The 18,677-nt window shown below is 43.1% G+C and overlaps 2 protein-coding genes across 2 annotated transcripts; one reads left to right on the plus strand and one right to left on the minus strand.

The window, feature by feature from the left end:
• Positions 1-3,452: 3,452 nt before the first annotated feature.
• Positions 3,453-7,567, plus strand: LOC308415674 (pituitary homeobox 3-like; the record flags this gene model as incomplete). Its single annotated transcript, XM_080910738.1, has 3 exons — positions 3,453-3,793; positions 5,858-5,903; positions 7,373-7,567. 3 exons carry the CDS (start codon positions 3,453-3,455, stop codon positions 7,565-7,567), a joined length of 582 nt encoding a protein of 193 aa, XP_080766864.1.
• Positions 7,568-11,727: 4,160 nt separating this feature from the next.
• Positions 11,728-18,225, minus strand: LOC308415134 (uncharacterized protein; the record flags this gene model as incomplete). The annotated part of the gene is made up of 3 exons (XM_080910193.1): positions 11,728-11,964; positions 15,272-15,317; positions 17,846-18,225. The coding sequence occupies 3 exons, from the start codon at positions 18,223-18,225 to the stop codon at positions 11,728-11,730; spliced, it is 663 nt and encodes a 220-aa protein (XP_080766319.1).
• Between the last annotated feature and the right edge of the window lie 452 nt (positions 18,226-18,677).

The following is an 18,677-nucleotide window of genomic DNA, read 5'->3' on the forward strand; positions in this document are numbered from 1 at the left end:
GCAGCCCTTCACACTCTTAAATGTGCTCCTCCACAGGACTAACACAAAGGAAGAGTTTGAATGTTTCAGATCCTATTGTGTTAAAAAAAAAAAGAAAGAAAGCTGTACGTATTAGATAACCATATTTCTCTCAGCATGGTATTCACCTCCATAAAATGAGAGGTGGCTTTTATGTCATTTGTGAGTCTGTGGTGGATACACAGCTACCCCATCACCCAAGTTGAGGTCCACAGACGATCTTGGGTACCTTCCATCTTGCTTGAGACAGGGTCTGTCTGGCTCACTGCTATATAAGCAAAATTAGCTGGTGCATGAATTTTTAAAGGTTTTCCTGCCTCTGCCTCCCATTTGCAAGTAGGGGTGGGCTGGCTTTTCAGAGCCTGAATTGCTACTGTGTTTGAGGTGTGAATGTTATTAAATGTCTCCTTTCTGCATCCATACATGAGTACTACATTGACATCCTTTCTGCCCCTTCCTATGCCATTCCACTCCTTCCGGGTTTGTCCTTCCAATCCCTCTTGAACCCATGCCGTCTTAATTATCCTTACATGAATATGACCTACGGAGTCTAGTCAGTGATTATCTGTGTGTGTGTTTGTGTGTGTGCACGTGCGCTTGGGGCTGACAACTTGGGATTGGGTAACTCATCAGGGGGTTTGTTCCTGAAGAAAATAGATTCTCCCCTTTTCAGGAGCCATTGATTGCCAGTAGCCCTGCATGTAGGTGTGGGACTAAGTTATGTTAACTGGTATTGTCATTGCTCAGCGATTTGTTAGGTAACCATATTGTTGAGATTTTATGAGTGCAGTGTCCCTGTCATGCCTAAACAATACTATGTCTCACAGTTGTTGTCCTGCTCATTCTGGATTCTACAATGTTTCTGTTCCCTTGTCCTCCATGTTCGATGAGAGTTACCTGTAAGTGTTGCATTATACAAGTACCTATTGGGGCTGCCATCCCATAGCCATTTCTTTTCTGCAATTTGATCAGTTGTAGATTTATGTTGTATCTACTGCCCTTTGCAAAGAAAAAGGATGCTTCTGTTGTGAGGAGTGAGAGGTGACGTTATCTGGGGGTGTAAGAAGGGCATTAACACTCAGTATTACAACAGCTGGAACTCAGGTCATCAGGCTTGCAGCAAGCAAGCATCCTTAACTCGATAAACTGTCCTGCTGCTCTACGCCTTTAGGTCATTTTTATATAAAATGAAATAAAATATTTCTTCAAACTGGTAATGGCAGTGCACTGTGGTTTTAATTAAAGTCTTTCCTGGCGACAAGAACACCAAAAGTAAACAAGTAAATATCTCTAAAATATTTTCCAATTAAATAATTCAGTGAAAATAAAACAACTACAATTTACTGTTTCAGGTCATTGTGGTCATTAGTTTGAAATGTCAACTGGACACAGCTTAGATTCACTTGGGCAAGAATTGCACTCAGGGATCGTATAGCTGAAGTTGGCCTTGGGTGTGTCTGTGAGGGACCATTTTACATTAGTTACATGGGGAAAACCATCCTGAGAGTGGGCGGCATCATTCCCTTGTTTTGGGCCCTAGCCCGTATAAGAGTAGAGAAAATTAGCCGAGTACCAGAAGCATGCCTGTGTTTATTCGCTCTCACTTCTTCGCTGTGGGTGTGACATGCTGACGTGAATTCCTGCCTGGATGTCTCTGCAGCTATAGACTGTACCTGAGAATTGACCCTAAGTTACTTTTTGCCAGTATATTTTATCAAAATAGCAGAAACAAAACTCCTCCGTGTAGGGAAAACGTTTAGAAAGCTACATAGCGAATGCTTCTCTCCTTCCAGTCTTGGATCCAGGAAATTGGATTCAAGTCATTGGGCTTGGTGCAGGCCTCTTTACTCACTGAGTGATATTTCAAACCCAATCTGTCTAGCTCTTGCATAGTTTCAAAGATCTGAAGTCAGGGAGCCAGGCACTGGTAAGAAGCAAGTACTTAACTCACAGAGCTACCTACCTGGCTCCAAAACCAGACCTTTTGGGGTTTTTGTTTGTTTGTTGCAGAAATAATCTTTGCCATAATCCTGCTCACACCAAGTTCTGCAGCCCTGTAATCTTTGGCTATAGTCTCTCCAGGTTACAAGAACCTCCCATGATTAAGCAAAAATAATTGCATTTGATATTTTAGAGTCTCTTAATAATGAAACCCTTCCTAGTGAGAAAACCAGGATTTTTTTCTATTAAATTTATTTAGCCTGATATGGGCTCCTGTTTCCTGAACCCCCGGCCACTTTCTCTTTTGTAGTGACTAATGAATCTGCTCAAATTCTAAACTTAATTTCCCACTAATGGGGTGATAAGCCGTCATCACCTAGTCAGCGATGAAAGACTGGGTGCATATTGGCCAAGCACTCTCACTCACTGACCTGATTTGGATTCCAGCACCCACTTTTACCAATAATAATAGTAATAATAATAATTCTGTTGATTTTAGTTTTGTTCCTGTATTCCTTTGTTGGACACAAAGGTGATCCTTACCCCCCCCCCCAATTCCAAGCACAGTAAAACATCGTCTCTGTAGAGTTACATCTTTTGTTTGCTTGGTTTCAGTGCTAGGCCTAGAACAAAGCCCCTCACTCACCCTGGAGTAGAAGTTCTCTATGACTGAGCACTATCCTAAAGACTCAAGTGATAACTCTAAATTAACCGGTTAGACAGCTGCCTAGTGTTTGTGTTTCTTTAACCTCTGTGTAAAGTGTTCTGCTAGGGAGGTATTCTAATGCCCTGCCCCATTTGAAGTTTTAACCTTCCCTGCGACACAAAGAAGGCAGGACCCCCATGCTACCTTAGCATTCCTGTCTGTGCTCACCCCTAGACAGGGGTAACATTCCCACAGTGACCATTGGGGTTTCTTTGTTACTGAATCTTACCAAGGGCAATGCTTAAAATTCTGCTCCTGTACCTAGATGGACCTAGCCAACTCTGGTTCCATTGTCTTCAAAAGAAATATGGAGCAGATTCCCCCAAACCCACAGTGTCAACTTAACTCCAGCAAGGAGAACCCTGGGCTATAAACTTGGAAGGTGGGACTATGAGATGTTTCCCAAGTTAGACAGTGTTCTTTTGAATTATTATCTCTACCCTATTCTCTGCCTTCAAATAACCTTAAATATCCATTTTTAGTCTTCTTCAGTGGACTCTCTTGAGATCCTGGGAGACGCCTGAATTCAGGTCCAACTCAGGCCTCCTTTCTTGAATATACCCTAAAGTCAGCATCTTGTTTGAAGCAGCCCTTTGGCCAGGCCTCCTAATGGCAACTGTATGCCCCCGTGGCGTGGATTCTCCTCTTTACGCCCACACGTAACCCAACCCCCTACTTCCGTGCCTAAGCTTAGCCACACCCAGGAGCGAGTTAAGTGTATAGTGTGGGACATGCGCAGAATTTTCGCCCGTGAGCTGAGAGGCGCTGCGTCTGCAAAGCTCTAGCAATGGAGAGCAGATACTTCTACTTCGATCTCGACTATTACGGGGTGAGCTTCTATGAGGAAGAAATACTGACTGACCCTCAGCAGAGGGTGGCCGTGGCTGCAACCCGTTGCCACTTTGGAAGGGACCAGGACGACCACCTGAGCTGTAAACACAAGCAAACCTACAGCCATGAAACAAGGAAGGAACCACAAGCCGGTCCCAGTGAGCCCGAGAAGGCAGCTGGAGCAGTTTCTCGTCGTTCCCACAATAGGCAAATAAAACACCAAAAGTTCACCTATGCCCAACAGTGCGAATTGGAGAAGACTTTCCAAGAGACCCAGTATCCTGATGCACACCGAAGGTAAATATATGCCGTTTTGTTTCAGAATCCACTGTTTTCAGTGACTTTGGGTTCCTTTACTCAATCCTGTTGCCCACTTCCTCATTAATAAAAACAAAAAGCAAAAAACAAAACACACAGAAATGCATCCTGAGTATTGAACTCAGAAGCCCTAGAAATGGTAGGCCAATTCTCTTTCCCAAGTTTAATCCAAAGTCCATTTCACATTATAATTTAAGAAAGACAGTGCATTAACAAAGGTGGATTTGTTCTCCGTCTACCCACAACCAGTGCTTGAACTTAGGATCTTGAAGTCCTGTCTCGGCCTCCTTAGTAGATGAGATTAGCTTGGTACCTGGCTGGGCCTGCTTCCCTTCTTGGCCCCGAAACCGTAAAATCTTCAGCTGAATTTATGGCAGGGGTGAGGAAGGTGGCATCTGGGACTAAAGGTCAACCTCTTCATGTACTTTGGACAAACTGCCTTAATGCCCACAGTGATGTGTCTCTTTCACATTCTCTGCAGTGAGTTTCTTTCACTTTATGGTGGTCTTAGAAAAAAAACACACCGAAGCCCCTGTATAAGCCAAGTCTAAAGTGCAGAGCATGTAGCAGTTTCCAAACTTTTGGAGAAAAGTTTTTCAGAGTTGTATGATGCTAAGACAAATGCTCGCACTTATTAAACCTTTGTCCGTGGCCCCCTCTGGCCTATTGTACTATTTTGTCTTCATGTCCTGCAAAGCTTCTCCCTCTCAGACTACCCTGTTGCTCTTACTAGTATCCTCAGTGCCCGTGTGTGTGCTTCTGCATGTGGTAGAATCTTTGCTTTCTTGAAGCTGAATGTCTCAAGAGCATCCTCTATCTTCCTAATCCACTTCTATCACCACACACAGAGGGATAGCTGAATGCATTTGACCTGTGGTCCGAGTGAACTATGCTTTGTTTGTCTGGACAAACAGCTTTAAGTCTTTTGTGGACTATACCAAGAAGCTGAATCGCTGGCCATAATAATTCTCTGTTTCCTAATTTGAGCAGTCTGTTCCCTCCTGGTTAAAGAAAAATAAGAGGTACCATTCGTAGGAGGTAAGGGAGGCCAGAACCCTGGGGATCATCTCAGTGAATATGGGACCACTGTCAGATATAGTTAATCAAAAAAGAAGCGGATGCTCATGGAGCAAAAGTACTTAAAACACAAGCCTGAACATCTCTTTGTTCTTGGGACCCAATTAGAAAGCCAGAAGTAATGATGAGTGTCTAAATGTCATCATCCCTTCAGGCAGATGGCGGGCACACTCAGGGGAAACCACAATATTGTGAGGCACATACATCTAGTAAGCAGCATAGCCTCAGAAACAGCAGGGAAATCCTTACCTCAACAAGGTCAAAGGGAAGACGAAAGTCCCAAATTTAACACCTCTACTAGAGCTGCTGTCTGGAGCAGTGTTATGTCTGCTTGTCTGTATATAATATTAATATATGTAATATATAAAACAATATAATAATATCTAGTAACATACATAAAATTGAATAATATTATGTGTACAATATCATATATAATGAAAGAAGTAAATTTTAGAACAAAGGGACTGCCATTTAAGCATGTCTTCCTGCATTTCTACCCATACCCAACAAAACAAGCATTGCTACACAGAAAGTAAATGAATGTGCCTGTAAGGAAGCACACCTGATAGAGTCAGTTCTCTTTCTCAACTACAGTTCTTTATTAGATTTTACTTTAATTACATGTACGAGCACGGCATAACACCCGAGCATACGGAAGTCAGAGGGGAGCTAGGGAGACTCCATTCCATTATGTGGGGGCCCAGGGACTAAAACCAGGTCTTCAGGAATTGGATCGTGCTCTCACTGAGCAGTCTCCCTGGCTACACCAGAGAGTTCCTAAGGCACCCTTTAATGCTTAGACAAGATAAAGTCAAATCTAAACTGTCCTCTTTGTGAAAAAAAATGATGAAATAAGTATTTGATGAGTCGGGGCAGGAATAATAAAAATATGGAGAATTTATACAGGTGCACTTTCCTTCTCTCCCCCAGTGGCAGTGGCTAACCTGTGTTCTTTTCTCTCCTTAGAAAAGCACTTGCAGACCTCATTCATGTGGACGAATGCAAGGTGAAGGTCAGTACAAGTTGATTAGGGTACTCCACCTCAGACTCCCGTCAGGACAGGCATGGCTTTGCCTTATACCGTCGGAGCTTCTATGTCTAGCAAGAGTCACACTCACTTGTTCTTGGAAGTAGAAAGGATTTTTCAAAAAGTAAACTCCAGCTACTGTTTCTTCCTGATTTCTAGCAGTAAAGGAAGAAACTAGGTCTTCTCTGTGGGAAAGAAATGGGGTTTAAGAATGTCCAACTAAAAGAAAAAGAATGTCCAACTATAGCACACATGCATATGGGTATGAATGTACACATGTCATACACACCTGCATGTGTCCCCTAATTGATACTGACATGTGTGACAAAAGGATCCTCTGAAGATTATTTTCTATTTATTTAATTATCTCTTCACTTTACATCCCAATATCAGTCCCCTTCCAGTACCTTCTCATAAGACCCTCCCCCACATCCCCCTCCCCTTCTCCTCTGAGAAGGGAGAGCCACCTTTGAGTATCTTTAACCTCCCCCCATCCCGGCATACCAAGTTGCTGCAAGACCTAGCACATCCTTTCCCACTAAAGCCAGACAAGGCAGCCCAGTTAGTTGAATGGATTCTACAAACAGGCAACAGCTTTAGGAATAGCCTGCCACTCCAGTTGTTGGGAGACGCACATGAAGACTAAGTCACACATCTGCTACTTGTGTGCAGGGGCCCTATGTCCAGCCAATGTTTGCATTTTGGTTGGTGATTCAGTTTCTGTGGCCACCAAGGGTCCAGGTTAGTTGGCTGTGTTGGTCTTCCAGTGGAGTCCCTGTTCTTTCTTCAGGTCCACAGTCCTTCTCCCAGTCCTTTTATAAGACGCTCTTAGCTCCATCTAATGTTGAATATACATTTCCAAGTCTCCTTTCATTAGCTACTAAACACATGCACATAGCTAACAGAGTGAGTGAATAAATGTGGAGCAGGAGATGACTTGCCTTTCTACACAATGGGGAAACGGTTTAAGGTGAAAATGATGTAGGGTAAGAGCTCGTTCTCTTCTGTAAGGTTTTAGTAAGATGGAAGACAAATGCAGCTCTGAACTTAAATTTCCAAGCTTAGTACCATGTATTACTTCTGATATATTTCCCCAAATCTCTTTTCTTTATGAAGAAGGCAAGGCTTAACTGCTTTGAAAGTCTGTCTATAGAATGAATCTGATGGTGTCCAGAGTTTGGCAAACTTGTTTTCTGAAGGCTTCTGCAGAAGAGGGAGTCTGGTGCTGTGTGTGCTAAGTAAATTTGTCTGATGGATTTTGGTGGTGACAAGATGGAAACCGGGATTGTCCGTGCTGTGAGCACATTGTACCCTGGGTAATACTTGAAGCCCTGAAAAGTTTGTGAGCAATTAATTATAAAAGCTGTTCTTCTGTGAAGGGAAGAATGTTCTATATGACATTGCACCGTGTGTCTTCCCGTCCTAATATTAACTATATCTTGGTCTTATTTTAGGCTTGGTTTAAAAATAAGAGAGCTAAATACAGGAAAATACATAAGGAGTTACTACTCGGAAATGCTCCATCTGGTACCTTGAACAACTTTTCCGCTCAGATGAATGAAGACCGCAAGAGTAGTACTTCTGTTCCTGAGAAGCCGATAGGGTTCATCATGTGCCAGCAACATCATGGCAGATCCTGCTGGTCATAAAAAGATTGTTTAGTCACATACAATAGCAATAAAGAAAGGAAAATGATTCTCAAAATACTGGTTACGTTTATCATCTTTTCCCCACAGAATGGGATGACTTTGTGTTCAGCTTTGTGCCTAGTACATAGACAAAAATGTCCTTTCTTGTCCAAAATAAGAGAATACAGTGACCATACACCTTTTGCATGCAGAAGGGGCCTCCTCCTTCATTATCCTGGAGGATCCTAGGTAAATTTCACATCCTACCTGAATGTTAGGGCTCAGTGACATATCCCTTCTTGGACATAGCATCTCTTCCTCTTGAAGAGCAACTTGGAGAATAGGAATATACTAGAACTGGAAAGCCATAAGGGTGAACTTGGCACTGATGGCAAGGGTAATGATGTGCTGTAAGGATGAAACTTTGAACACAAAACTATACAACTGTCCAGAGTTAGCTAGTGAAGAGATGAAAGGCTATACCCAGAGTCTGGAAGGAAATAGGAACAGCCAAAGGAGTGCAGGGAAACTTCCTGGCTAATAGTTCCCAGGGAGGAGAAGGATCTCAGAGTAGAGGTGGAAAGGTGGCCATCTGCTTTATTTTCTGTAGCTTGTCTACAGGATCTATAATGGTAATCAGATTTCGGTTTATAAGCCTCAAAGATGAGTAACAATGTAATTTATTATAAAATTCATTCAAGCATACAGAAAACATGCAGGTAGCATTATGGATTTTGAAGCCACCAGGAATGACAAGAGGAGTTCTTTCAATGTAAAAGTTGTTTATTTACAGCACCATTGTGGCAACAGCCTACTCAGCCAGTCTTAGAACTGCTGCAAAGGGGGAGGACTGGGGTTTGACTTTTAAAGGATGTTGCACTCTGGTATTATCGTGGATATTTGGTTGTTTGATTTTTGTTTCTTTTCATGAGCAAGCAGCAGTTAAGTGAGATTACAGTAGAATGAATGTGTGATTAATAATTTAGGGATACAATTATACAATGAGAAGAAGGGGGCATTTTTGGAAAATGTGAAATGTGGCTCTGAGATCAGACTTCTCTTTAGATTGTTGTCATAACTGCTCTTAGGCTCATGGACCAGATACCCTGTACTTAATATTTATGAGATCTGGATGAGGGTGGGGTGCATTCCTTTAACTCCAGCACTCAGGAGGCAGAAGCAGGCAGATCTCTGTGCATTTGAGACTAATGTGGTCTCCATATTAAGTTCCAGGACATCCAGGATGACATAGAGAAACCCTGTCTCTAAAAACCAAAATAAATTAAAAAATAAATAAATGAAGAAGAAAGAAAAAGAAAATGAAAGTGAAAAAAAAATAGGCTGAGAATAAGATCCTACTGACTCCTAGGTTATTCTTTCTCTTTTTTAACAGTTACTTAGTTTGAAACTCATTTTGAAATGATCTGCAGAGGCTTGTGATTTGTGTGAATGATCCAAAGTGTCAACATCTGTCTTCATCCAGGAACTCTAGGCCAGGAGTAGATGCTGCCAGAAGAAAACAAAACAAATGGTAGAATCATAAACACGTGTGGATTAGCTATGAAATTATTACCAACACTGTGAAAAATTCTCCTCTGACACCAGAGCTCCAGTTCTGTATCCTCCACACAAAGAATGGGCTGGAGGAGCTCTGGTCCACTAGGGATCCTGTACACTCAGAGTGAAGGTAAAGTGTGCACGGCAGGTGGTAATCAGGGAAGCCCCTCAGGCTGCTACTACTAGAGGGTTCCATGACCAAGCATGGCAGGCTCAAGGCTTTAACACATTAAGACCTGTTATTAACACTTGTTATCAATCACAGAAAGCATTACAATAGTAGGTGCAAGGATGACCCTCTAGGGCTTCTCCAGGCCCACCATGAAAATCTGGCTCCCATGTGGTACATGCATGAATATTGCTTTACCTCTGTTGTGGATTCCTCTCTTGAAGCCATGCCTGAAACCACAGATGGAAAGGGACTGGTTCAACCCATGGGGTTAATGTGGCAATGGAGAAAACAAATGGGCAATTCAGTTTCCATTGAGACTAGAAATTGGTTCCACTGAGGCTAGACATTATACAGTAAGAGTGGGTGATGTTTTATCATTGTTCAATCACGTCATGAGGCTACTAGTATATTTTTGGGTTAATGTTTTCTTGTGGTGTATGGGGAGGGGCTCCATCCAGAAAGCCATGAAAAACCAGAGCATTTGGCATGTGTGACACCACACAACCTCAGCCACACAAAGTCAGCACAAGCTGTGTTTCGCTGCATGCAATCATTTGAATTCATTGTCTTTCTTCCTCCAGATTTAGTATCTTTGATGGCTTCTTCCAGGATAGGATGATATGCCAACTAATGAGCAGTTTCGAGTCCTTAATTCCATCTTGGTGTCTTATCAAAGAATAAAATAAAGTCTACATTCTGACATCTGAGCAAGAGCTGTGCCCCTGCCCATTGTAACTGTTCTCTAATCATAAATTATTCTTGCTCAGGAGACTACAGAGGTCTCCAAATGGGGTCTCAATGTGATGGGGCATATGTGGGAAAAGGCTACCATTGCAAAGCCTGTCTTGATAATGAACTCAGTAATGAATGAGAAGGAGCCCATGATCTATTTAGAGAGTAGGCTGACTTCAAGTTACCTACAAGATAGCCTAAGAATTCCTTAACCAGGCATCTATAGAAGGTTTGTCTTCCACGCTCTGCATCCATTCTAGGCTGTTTTACTTGAATTTGCTCTCAGGGCCTCGTAAGGTCAGATACAGTGGTGGGTGTCTGGAATCCCAGCACACATGCAGGGAGATAACCTGCAGAGACAGGAGCATTGGTTACAAGTTGTTGGGACAAATGCCCTCAAAAAGGAAGCATAGTCCAAAAACAACGGGTACACTACCTTGACTGCCACAGAGGCCAGAAGGAGACTCCTAAAAGAACATCCATCTGCCATTCACAGATGTGCCTGTGTCTCTACTCTTCCTCCCCCTCCCTCCCTCCCCTCCCCTCCCCTACTCACTCACTCCCTCCCTCTCTCTCTCTCTCGCTCTCTCTCTCTCTCTCTCTCTCTCTCTCTCTCTCTCTCTCTCTCGTGTCCCTCCCTCTCCCCTCATTCTCTATAACACACACACACACACACACACACTCACACACACATGCACACACATGCACACAAAAACATACATACACTCAAATGAAACAAACTATGAAAAATCAGGTGGGAGTCTGGTGAAGAATGACAGCTGGTGTATCCTCCTGCATATTTTACCCACAAATACAAATGTGCACACACCACACAAAATCTCACAGCTAAAAATGAATGTGCCTGTAAGGAAGCACACCTGATAGAGTCAGTTCTCTTTCTCAACTACAGTTCTTTATTAGATTTTACTTTAATTACATGTACGAGCACGGCATAACACCCGAGCATATGGAAGTCAGAGGGGAACTAGGGAGACTCCATTCCATTATGTGGGGGCCCAGGGACTAAAGCCAGGTCTTCAGGAATTTGATCGTGCTCTCACTGAGCAGTCTCCCTGGCTACACCAGAGAGTTCCTAAGGCACCCTTTAATGCTTAGACAAGATAAAGTCAAATCTAAACTGTCCTCTTTGTGAAAAAAAAATGATGAAATAAGTATTTGATGAGTCGGGGCAGGAATAATAAAAATATGGAGAATTTATACAGGTGCACTTTCCTTATCAAACTACAAGTAGCTATCTCCACCCTTCCCCCAAGTTTCCCACTCCTTATTTTTCTCTGGACAGGTCTGTTGTTCTGTGACCAATGCTTGCTCCTTAGCCACACACAGCTACTGCTGCTGCTGGTGCCCAGGGCTCATCTTTCTTGGCTTTCAGATTCTGGTCCCATTACCTCCCCCTAAGACTTTCTCCCAGACACCTTGGTGGAGGAGGGGATCAGTGGGCTAGAACACAGTAGGACCACAGAAGTCCCAGGGAAGGACCTGACAAGCACCTAGGAGGCTGCAAAAGCATGTGAAGTAAGGATGCTACTGCCTGCGAATGCTGCAGAGGCAGAGTCTGCCCTTGTTCTGCAAGCGAGGGTTTCTCTACTGTGTATCAAAGCCCCCTCAGCTGCTCTGAGCTACCTTTTATAGAAATATTAATACAACATATCCTTTTCTGTGGGGGCACACGCAAGGAGTAAATGGATACTTCTGTAATTTATTTCAACTGGAAGAGAAGGGAGATAGGGCTGTCCTGGACAGCCTGGTTCTGGAGGTCCCAGTTCTGGTGGTCCCAGAAGAGACCATCCCCCACCTGCTCTTGGAAAATGATGATATTCTTGAATTTCACCAAAGTCTTCATGCGAAGTTCGTCCTGGGTAGGACGGATGATCTTGCCCCTTAGAATTTCCCTCTGTATCTTCCTATGTCTGGCTCTCTTATTGTTGAACCAATCCTGAAATTGGAGGGAGAGAGGAATTAGAGTAACATGTTTAGCACTTGTTGCTTTGATGGGGAAACATCATGCAATATCATTTGTCCCCATAAATGTCTTTCAAACCCACAATGCAGTTTTTAAGTGTTCATAATGCTTTACATGGCTGCAGGTATTTGCTGTGGTCAAGGATTTGCCTATAGTTTCTTAGTTCCTGGTTTGTATGCCACCACCAGAAATGGAAAGAAAAACATTACATGGTACAAAATACTGTGTCCTTTATTTTGTACAACTTCACCTAGTTACAGCCACCTGCTAAGCTCTCTGCACATAGGCTTATGCTTATTTTTTTAACTGTCTTTAGACAAAGTCTCATGCATGGCAGTGTGGTCATGTACTTGCTTTGTAGCCAAGAGCTGACTCTTCTCCACCCTAGTGGGAATTTTGGGGCAATATGTTGGGCACAAGATAAAATACTGCCAGAAACTTAAATTTAGAACTGTCTAGATCACCTTTCAAAACCTTCCAAAACAAACAAATTCATCGAGCTTTTTCTACATTTGTCTCACCTATTTTGAAGAGGCCCTAGATTATGGGAACAGCTTTAATTCCCCCTTCTATGTGAAATCCAAGCATCCTCCCTTGCCCTACCTTCTTGTTTAGCTTCTTTGACAGTGTGGAGTGTAGCATGGATATCCTATACTTTATGGAGAATATCTACCTATAAGTGAGTATATACCATGCATGTCCTTTTGGGACTGGGTTACCTCACTCAGGGTTCTAGCTCCATCCATTTGCCTAAAAAAAAAAAGCATGAAGTCATTGTTTCTAATAGCTGAGTAGTACTCCATTGTGTAAATGAACCACACTTTCTGTATCCATTCTTTGGTTCAGGGACATCTAGGTTGTTTCCAGTTTCTGGCTATTGGAACTAAAGCTGTTATGTGGACCATGCATCCTTAAAGTATGGTAGAGCATCCTTTGGGTATATGCTCAAGAGTGGTATAACTGGGTCTTCAAGTAGAACTATTTCTAATTTTCTGAAAAACCACCAGACTGATTTCCAGAGTGGTTGTACAGTTTGCACTCCCACCGGAAATGGAGAAGTGTTCCATTTCTCCACATCCTCGACAGCATCTGATGTCACCTCAGTTTTTGATCTTTGCCATTCTGATTGGTATAAAGTGGAATCGCAGGCTTGTTTTTATTTTCATTTCTCTGATCACTAAGGACTTTGAACATTTCTCTAAGTGATTCTCAGCCATTCAAGATTCCTCTGCAGAGAATTCTGTTTAGATCTGTAGCCCATTTTTTAATTGGGTTATTTGGTTTGTTTGTCTCTAAACTCTTGAGTTTTTTATATATTTTCGATGTTATTCCTCTGACAGATGTAGAGTCAGTGAAGATCTTTTCCCAGTCCATTTTGTCCTATTGGCAGTGTCATTTGCTTTACAGAAGCCTTTTAGATTCATAAGGTCCCATTTATTAATTGTTGATCTTTGTGCCTGGGCTACTGGTGTTCTGTTCAGGAAGTTGTCTCCTATACCAACGAGTTCAAGCCTGTGGACATAGGATACAGATGGAGGAAGGGAATTGGGTAGGAGAAGAGATGGGCAGGGGAAGTGGGAGAAGAAATCAGGATCAAGTATGGGAAGAGGCAGGAGATAGGGCAAGTGGGCCAGGAGAATGAATGGAAATAAGTAGCTGGCAGGGACAGGGGGGTATGGAGACATGTCTAAGACATGACAGAGACATGGGATTGAGGAGCCTTCCAGTCTAATGGGAGTGACTTTAGCTGAAACTTCTAGCAGTAGGGATATGGATCCTAAAATGTCCACCTCCTATAGTCAAGCAGAACCCAGTTGAAACAGTAAGGACACCAATCTACCCACAAAACTTTTGACCCAAAATTTATCCTGTTTAAAAGGAATACAGGGATGAAGATGGACCAGAGACTGAAGAAACGGTCAACCAATAATTGGCCCATCTTGAAACCCATCCCGTGGACAAGCACAAATCCCTGTCACTATTAATGATACTCTATTATATTTGTAGACAGGAGCCTAGCATAACTGTCCTCTTAGAGGCTCCACCCAGAAACTGAAACAAATGCAGAGACACACAGACAAACATTGGAAGGAGCTCAGGGAGAAGGGTTGGGGGAAGGACTGAGGGCACTGGACAGAATAAGAACTCAACAGGAAGACCAACAGAGTCAACTAGCCCAAATCCTTGGGGCTCTCAGAAACTAAACCACCAACTGAAGACCTTATACCTGCTGGAACTAGCTCCTTCACACACACACACACACACACACACACACACACACACACACACACACACCCTGCACATATGTAACAGATGCACAGGTCAGTCTTCTTGTGGGTCACCTAACAACTGGAGAAAGGGCTGTCCCTGATTCTCTTGCTTGTCTGTGGATCCCATTCCCCCTAACTGGGCGGCCTTGTCTGGCCTAAGTGGGAGAGGATATACTTAGCCCTGCAGAGACTTGATGTGCTAGGGTTGGGGGATACCCAGAAGGGGAAGGGGTAATGGGTGGGTGGACTGTGTGAGGGGGAGACTGGAACAAGGGGGACCAGCGATCAGGATGAAACGTAATAAATAAATAAAGAAATAAAGAAATAAAGAAATAAAGAAAGAAAGAAAGAAAGAAAGAAAGAAAGGTGTTTTATGGCTCAATTACTAAATTTCCCTTATCCTATTTTTCTATTTATTCGTTCTTTTATGAATTGCTTATGTGAGCTTTTGTGACCAAATTCTCCATGCAATTATATGACCATTTCCAAGTTACTCTGGGTTTCAAAATGATGCCTAATAGAAGACACTTGTGAAGGACTCCCGTGTGTCACATGTTAATTATGGGTTATATATGTGTATATCACACATGTTCAAACTACATATGCTACACACACATGTACATATATGATAGATTAGATAGATAGATGGATTGATGGATGGATGGATAGGTAGGTAGATAGATGATGGATAGATAGATAGATAGATAGATAGATAGATGGATAGATAGATGGATAGATAGATAGATACATAAGTGAAGATTCTATTTACTTCTTTCCACTGATACTTTAGGACGAACATATGTGACTGCCAGTCATGGAGTAAAAACTCCAGCTAAATTTTTCTTTTTCCAGTTTCCACCTGTCAAGGCCCCATAGTCCAAATGTTATTTCCCAAAATAAAACACACACGAAAAAATACAACAATTACATGAGCCTAGGACATGGTCATCTATGTCCTGGGGTGGGTCTGAAATCAGTACCCTGCTAAACTAAAAAGCAAGCTGACTGACCTTTATTTTCTGTTCTTCTATATTCATGAGCTCTGCCAGCTCCTTTCTGTGGAGAGAAAAAGGACAAATACTTAATACTACATACTAGGCAAAGAGAAAATGAACTACAGTTTGTGTGGTCTGTGCATATTTTAAGATTTAATGTCTCACTCATCATACTTATTCTTGGTTCTGTTGCAGCCTGCCTGCAGGAGGCCCTCCTCCCAACCCACCTCTATCCCCGCCCCCGCCCAAGGTACTCAGCCTCCTGGTGCAGACTCAAGAATCCCTCTAGTTCTTCTCCATTTCTCCTTTCATCCTTTCCTCTTTGATCCCCCACTAACCTGCACAGCAGTTCTGCCAAGGCGTGAATAGCCGCCACACTTGCCTTGAGTGTAGTTACCTCACAGCTGCCGCACTTGGCTAGGACCAACGGACTCACCCAACAAAGATGATACCAGATGTCTATATCAATAAACACCTAAAACAGAGTCTCGGATGCCTGGATCACAGCACCAAAACACAAGCATGAGCCAATACAATATCCTTCCTCTGGAAGTCAGCAACACTATTGTATTAAGTAAAACAGCTGAGCTGAAGCACAAGACAGGAACTCCAAAACATCAATTATTAGCATGTTCAAAGGCTCTAAAGAGGACATGAAGAACTGCTTTTAAAGACCACGAAAACACAAACAGTTGAATGAAACACTGAGACATATTCAAGACACGAACGTAGGACTTAACAAAGGAATAGAATAAAGAAAACCCAAAGAGAAACAAAAATGGAAAGGAAAACCTTAGGATGCCAAAGAAAAACTTGATACGTAAGCCTTAACAACAGATGAAAAGACCTGGGAGACAGAATTTTAGATCTTGAAGACATGGTACACGATAAGGTCATCTCAGCCAAAGAAAATGTAAAATATTAAAAAACTAAAAATCTAAGAGACCACAACTGCCAACTCAGACTGCTAGACCCAGCAAAACTATTAGTCATTTGGCAGAGAAAGAAAAGCATTTCACAATAAAAACAAACTTAAATGATTTATACACACCAGTCCACCTCCACAGAAGGAACTTGAAAGAAACTCCAATCTGAAGAGAAGGTTAGCTACACCCAAGAAGACAAGAGAAATAAAAAAAAATCCCAGAAAATGGAATCAAAAGAGGGAAAAATCCATGCTACCAGAGCAAAATAACAGGAATCAATAAATACTGATGATTAATAACTCCCCAAATTCACAGTCAATACTCTCCCACCAAAAGATACAGACTAATAGGTTTAATAAGAAAATGGGATCCATAAAATCCGATACACTGAACCTGATACAAGAGAAATCAGAGAATAGGCTTGAACACATTGGTACAGGGGACAACTTCCTGAACGGAACAGCAATAGCTCAGGCACTGAGATCAACAACTAATAAATGGCACCTCATGAAACTGAAAAGCTTCTGTAAGACAAAGAACAACATCATCCCCATGCCCAGTACTCGGCCAATATGAAAGAGACTCCATATATGGTTTTGGTTTTTGTGTGTGTCTGTGTGCGCAAACATGCATGTGTGAGCGCAGGAGTGAGTGAGATTTGGTTTAGGCAACTGCTTTTATGTTTCCATATGTAAGGACAATCCTTTAAATGAAAGGAAGCCAAGGAGTGATCAGTGAGTGTTTTGGAGTCCCGGTTTGCATCAAGGATGCAGTCTCAGTGACCCAGGGGAGGCATGCTCTTGAGAGACTAAGAGCTAAACAAATACCAAACCTGCACACAGCTAGGGAAAGGGGCCTCAAACTAATAAGACAGGAAATTTTCTGCTCCTTCCTCATGCTCCTTACCTGAGACAAAAGCCTAGTGAGCCTGTTCTCCTGCCTTTGGTGGACAGATCCAGCCTGGTCATTACATGAAGCTATGAACCTGTCTGCTTCTTTTTCTTTGTCTAAAATGACTAACTCAAAAGTGAGCAGCTTGGTTGATGAAAAACACTTAATTTTCAGATTCCCCTCTCTACTTAGTGGAAAGGGCCATCTCTCTGCCTGCCTTGCCCTGCACCGGTCCTAGTTCAGTTTTAATAACTTGTTACCTATTGTTGCCTGCTGTGTCTAGAACCTTTCCTGCCTTTTAGTTCTTTAATGGATGGAGGACGCTGAGACAAGAGGATCGCAAGTTCAAGGACAACAAACTGGGGTACAGAGTTGGTGCGAGGCCAGCCTGCACAACTTAGACCCCGATTTAACAAAACTAAAGAGAGGCTGTGGTCACCTACAGGGCTCTGGTGGCCCTCAGAACACAATGCGTGCAGTGTGCCTGTGCTGCTTTGCAAAACCCTCCACCGCCTGCTATGTAGGTTAGTTATGCTTTGCTCAGAGTCAGTCTGCGTTACGGCTTGAGCTCGCTAGAGGGCGCACACCTGTGGCGCCAGCTCAGGCTGTGTGTCCTGAAGCTCTCTGAGGAGCTTGTACCTCAGAGACCAAAGTATGCCACTGTGAAGGAATCTGTGTGCTGAACCTCAAAGACATTAAAACATTTTAACAAGAGTGAGGAGGGGTCAGGGGAGAGGAAAGGGGGCCCCAAGTTCTGAGACCCGGTACACACCGTCTGAGGGCGTCTGGGTACTGAGTTTCTTCGAACACTGCCTGCAGTTCCCACAGCTGTCCAGGCGTGAATTTGTATGGTTTCCGAGGAATCCTGAAAAAGGACTGCTCGCTGGTCTCTGCCACGTTCCTGAGCTCCTCTCGCTCTTCATGCTCAGTACTCTGGGTGTCATTCATGTCACAGCCTTGGTGGCTGTGTTCGCCTATGGTGCTCTGCTGGCTCTCACAGAGCAGCTCTTTTAGGATGCCTTCTACTTCGTCGGCAAAGCTGCCACCGATCTCTGTGCAGGCCGTCCTTTCCTCGGGTTCAGTCGTGATTTCTTCCTCATAGAAGTTCACCCCATAGTAGTCGTAGTCGAAGTAGAAGCACTTACGGGCCATGACCTGTGCTCGTCAGAAGGCGCACCCTTGTGGCTCTGCTCCTTGAAGCCCTCTGAGGAGCTGTCCGGGTCCTCCAGACTAAAATTGTTACCCTAGGTTGCACACGTTCCTCTCTGACACAGATACGTGTCGCACCCCCTCCTGCCCCCCGATGCGATTGGCTTTCAACCTACAAACTTGAGTGAGGCTCTAGTTTAATCATACAGGTGGTAGAATGTGGACATGAACTCGTGTGTGGATTCGCCATAAACGGCGTGCCAAAAAGGGCCACTTGAAGCAGAGCATTAGTTTTCTGACTCATATGAGAAATGGACCGCTAGTTGGACCTCAGTTAAGGGGTTTCCCTGGGTCTAAGATAAGATCTTGACTATTACTGAGAATGCATTTTAGGTTGATTTAGAGGCGATGGCAGGATATCAACAAAAATAAGATAACTAAATAAACTATCATTT

The sequence above is a fragment of the Micromys minutus genome, assembly GCF_963924665.1.
Source record: "Micromys minutus genome assembly, chromosome: X".
NCBI lineage: Eukaryota > Metazoa > Chordata > Mammalia > Rodentia > Muridae > Micromys > Micromys minutus.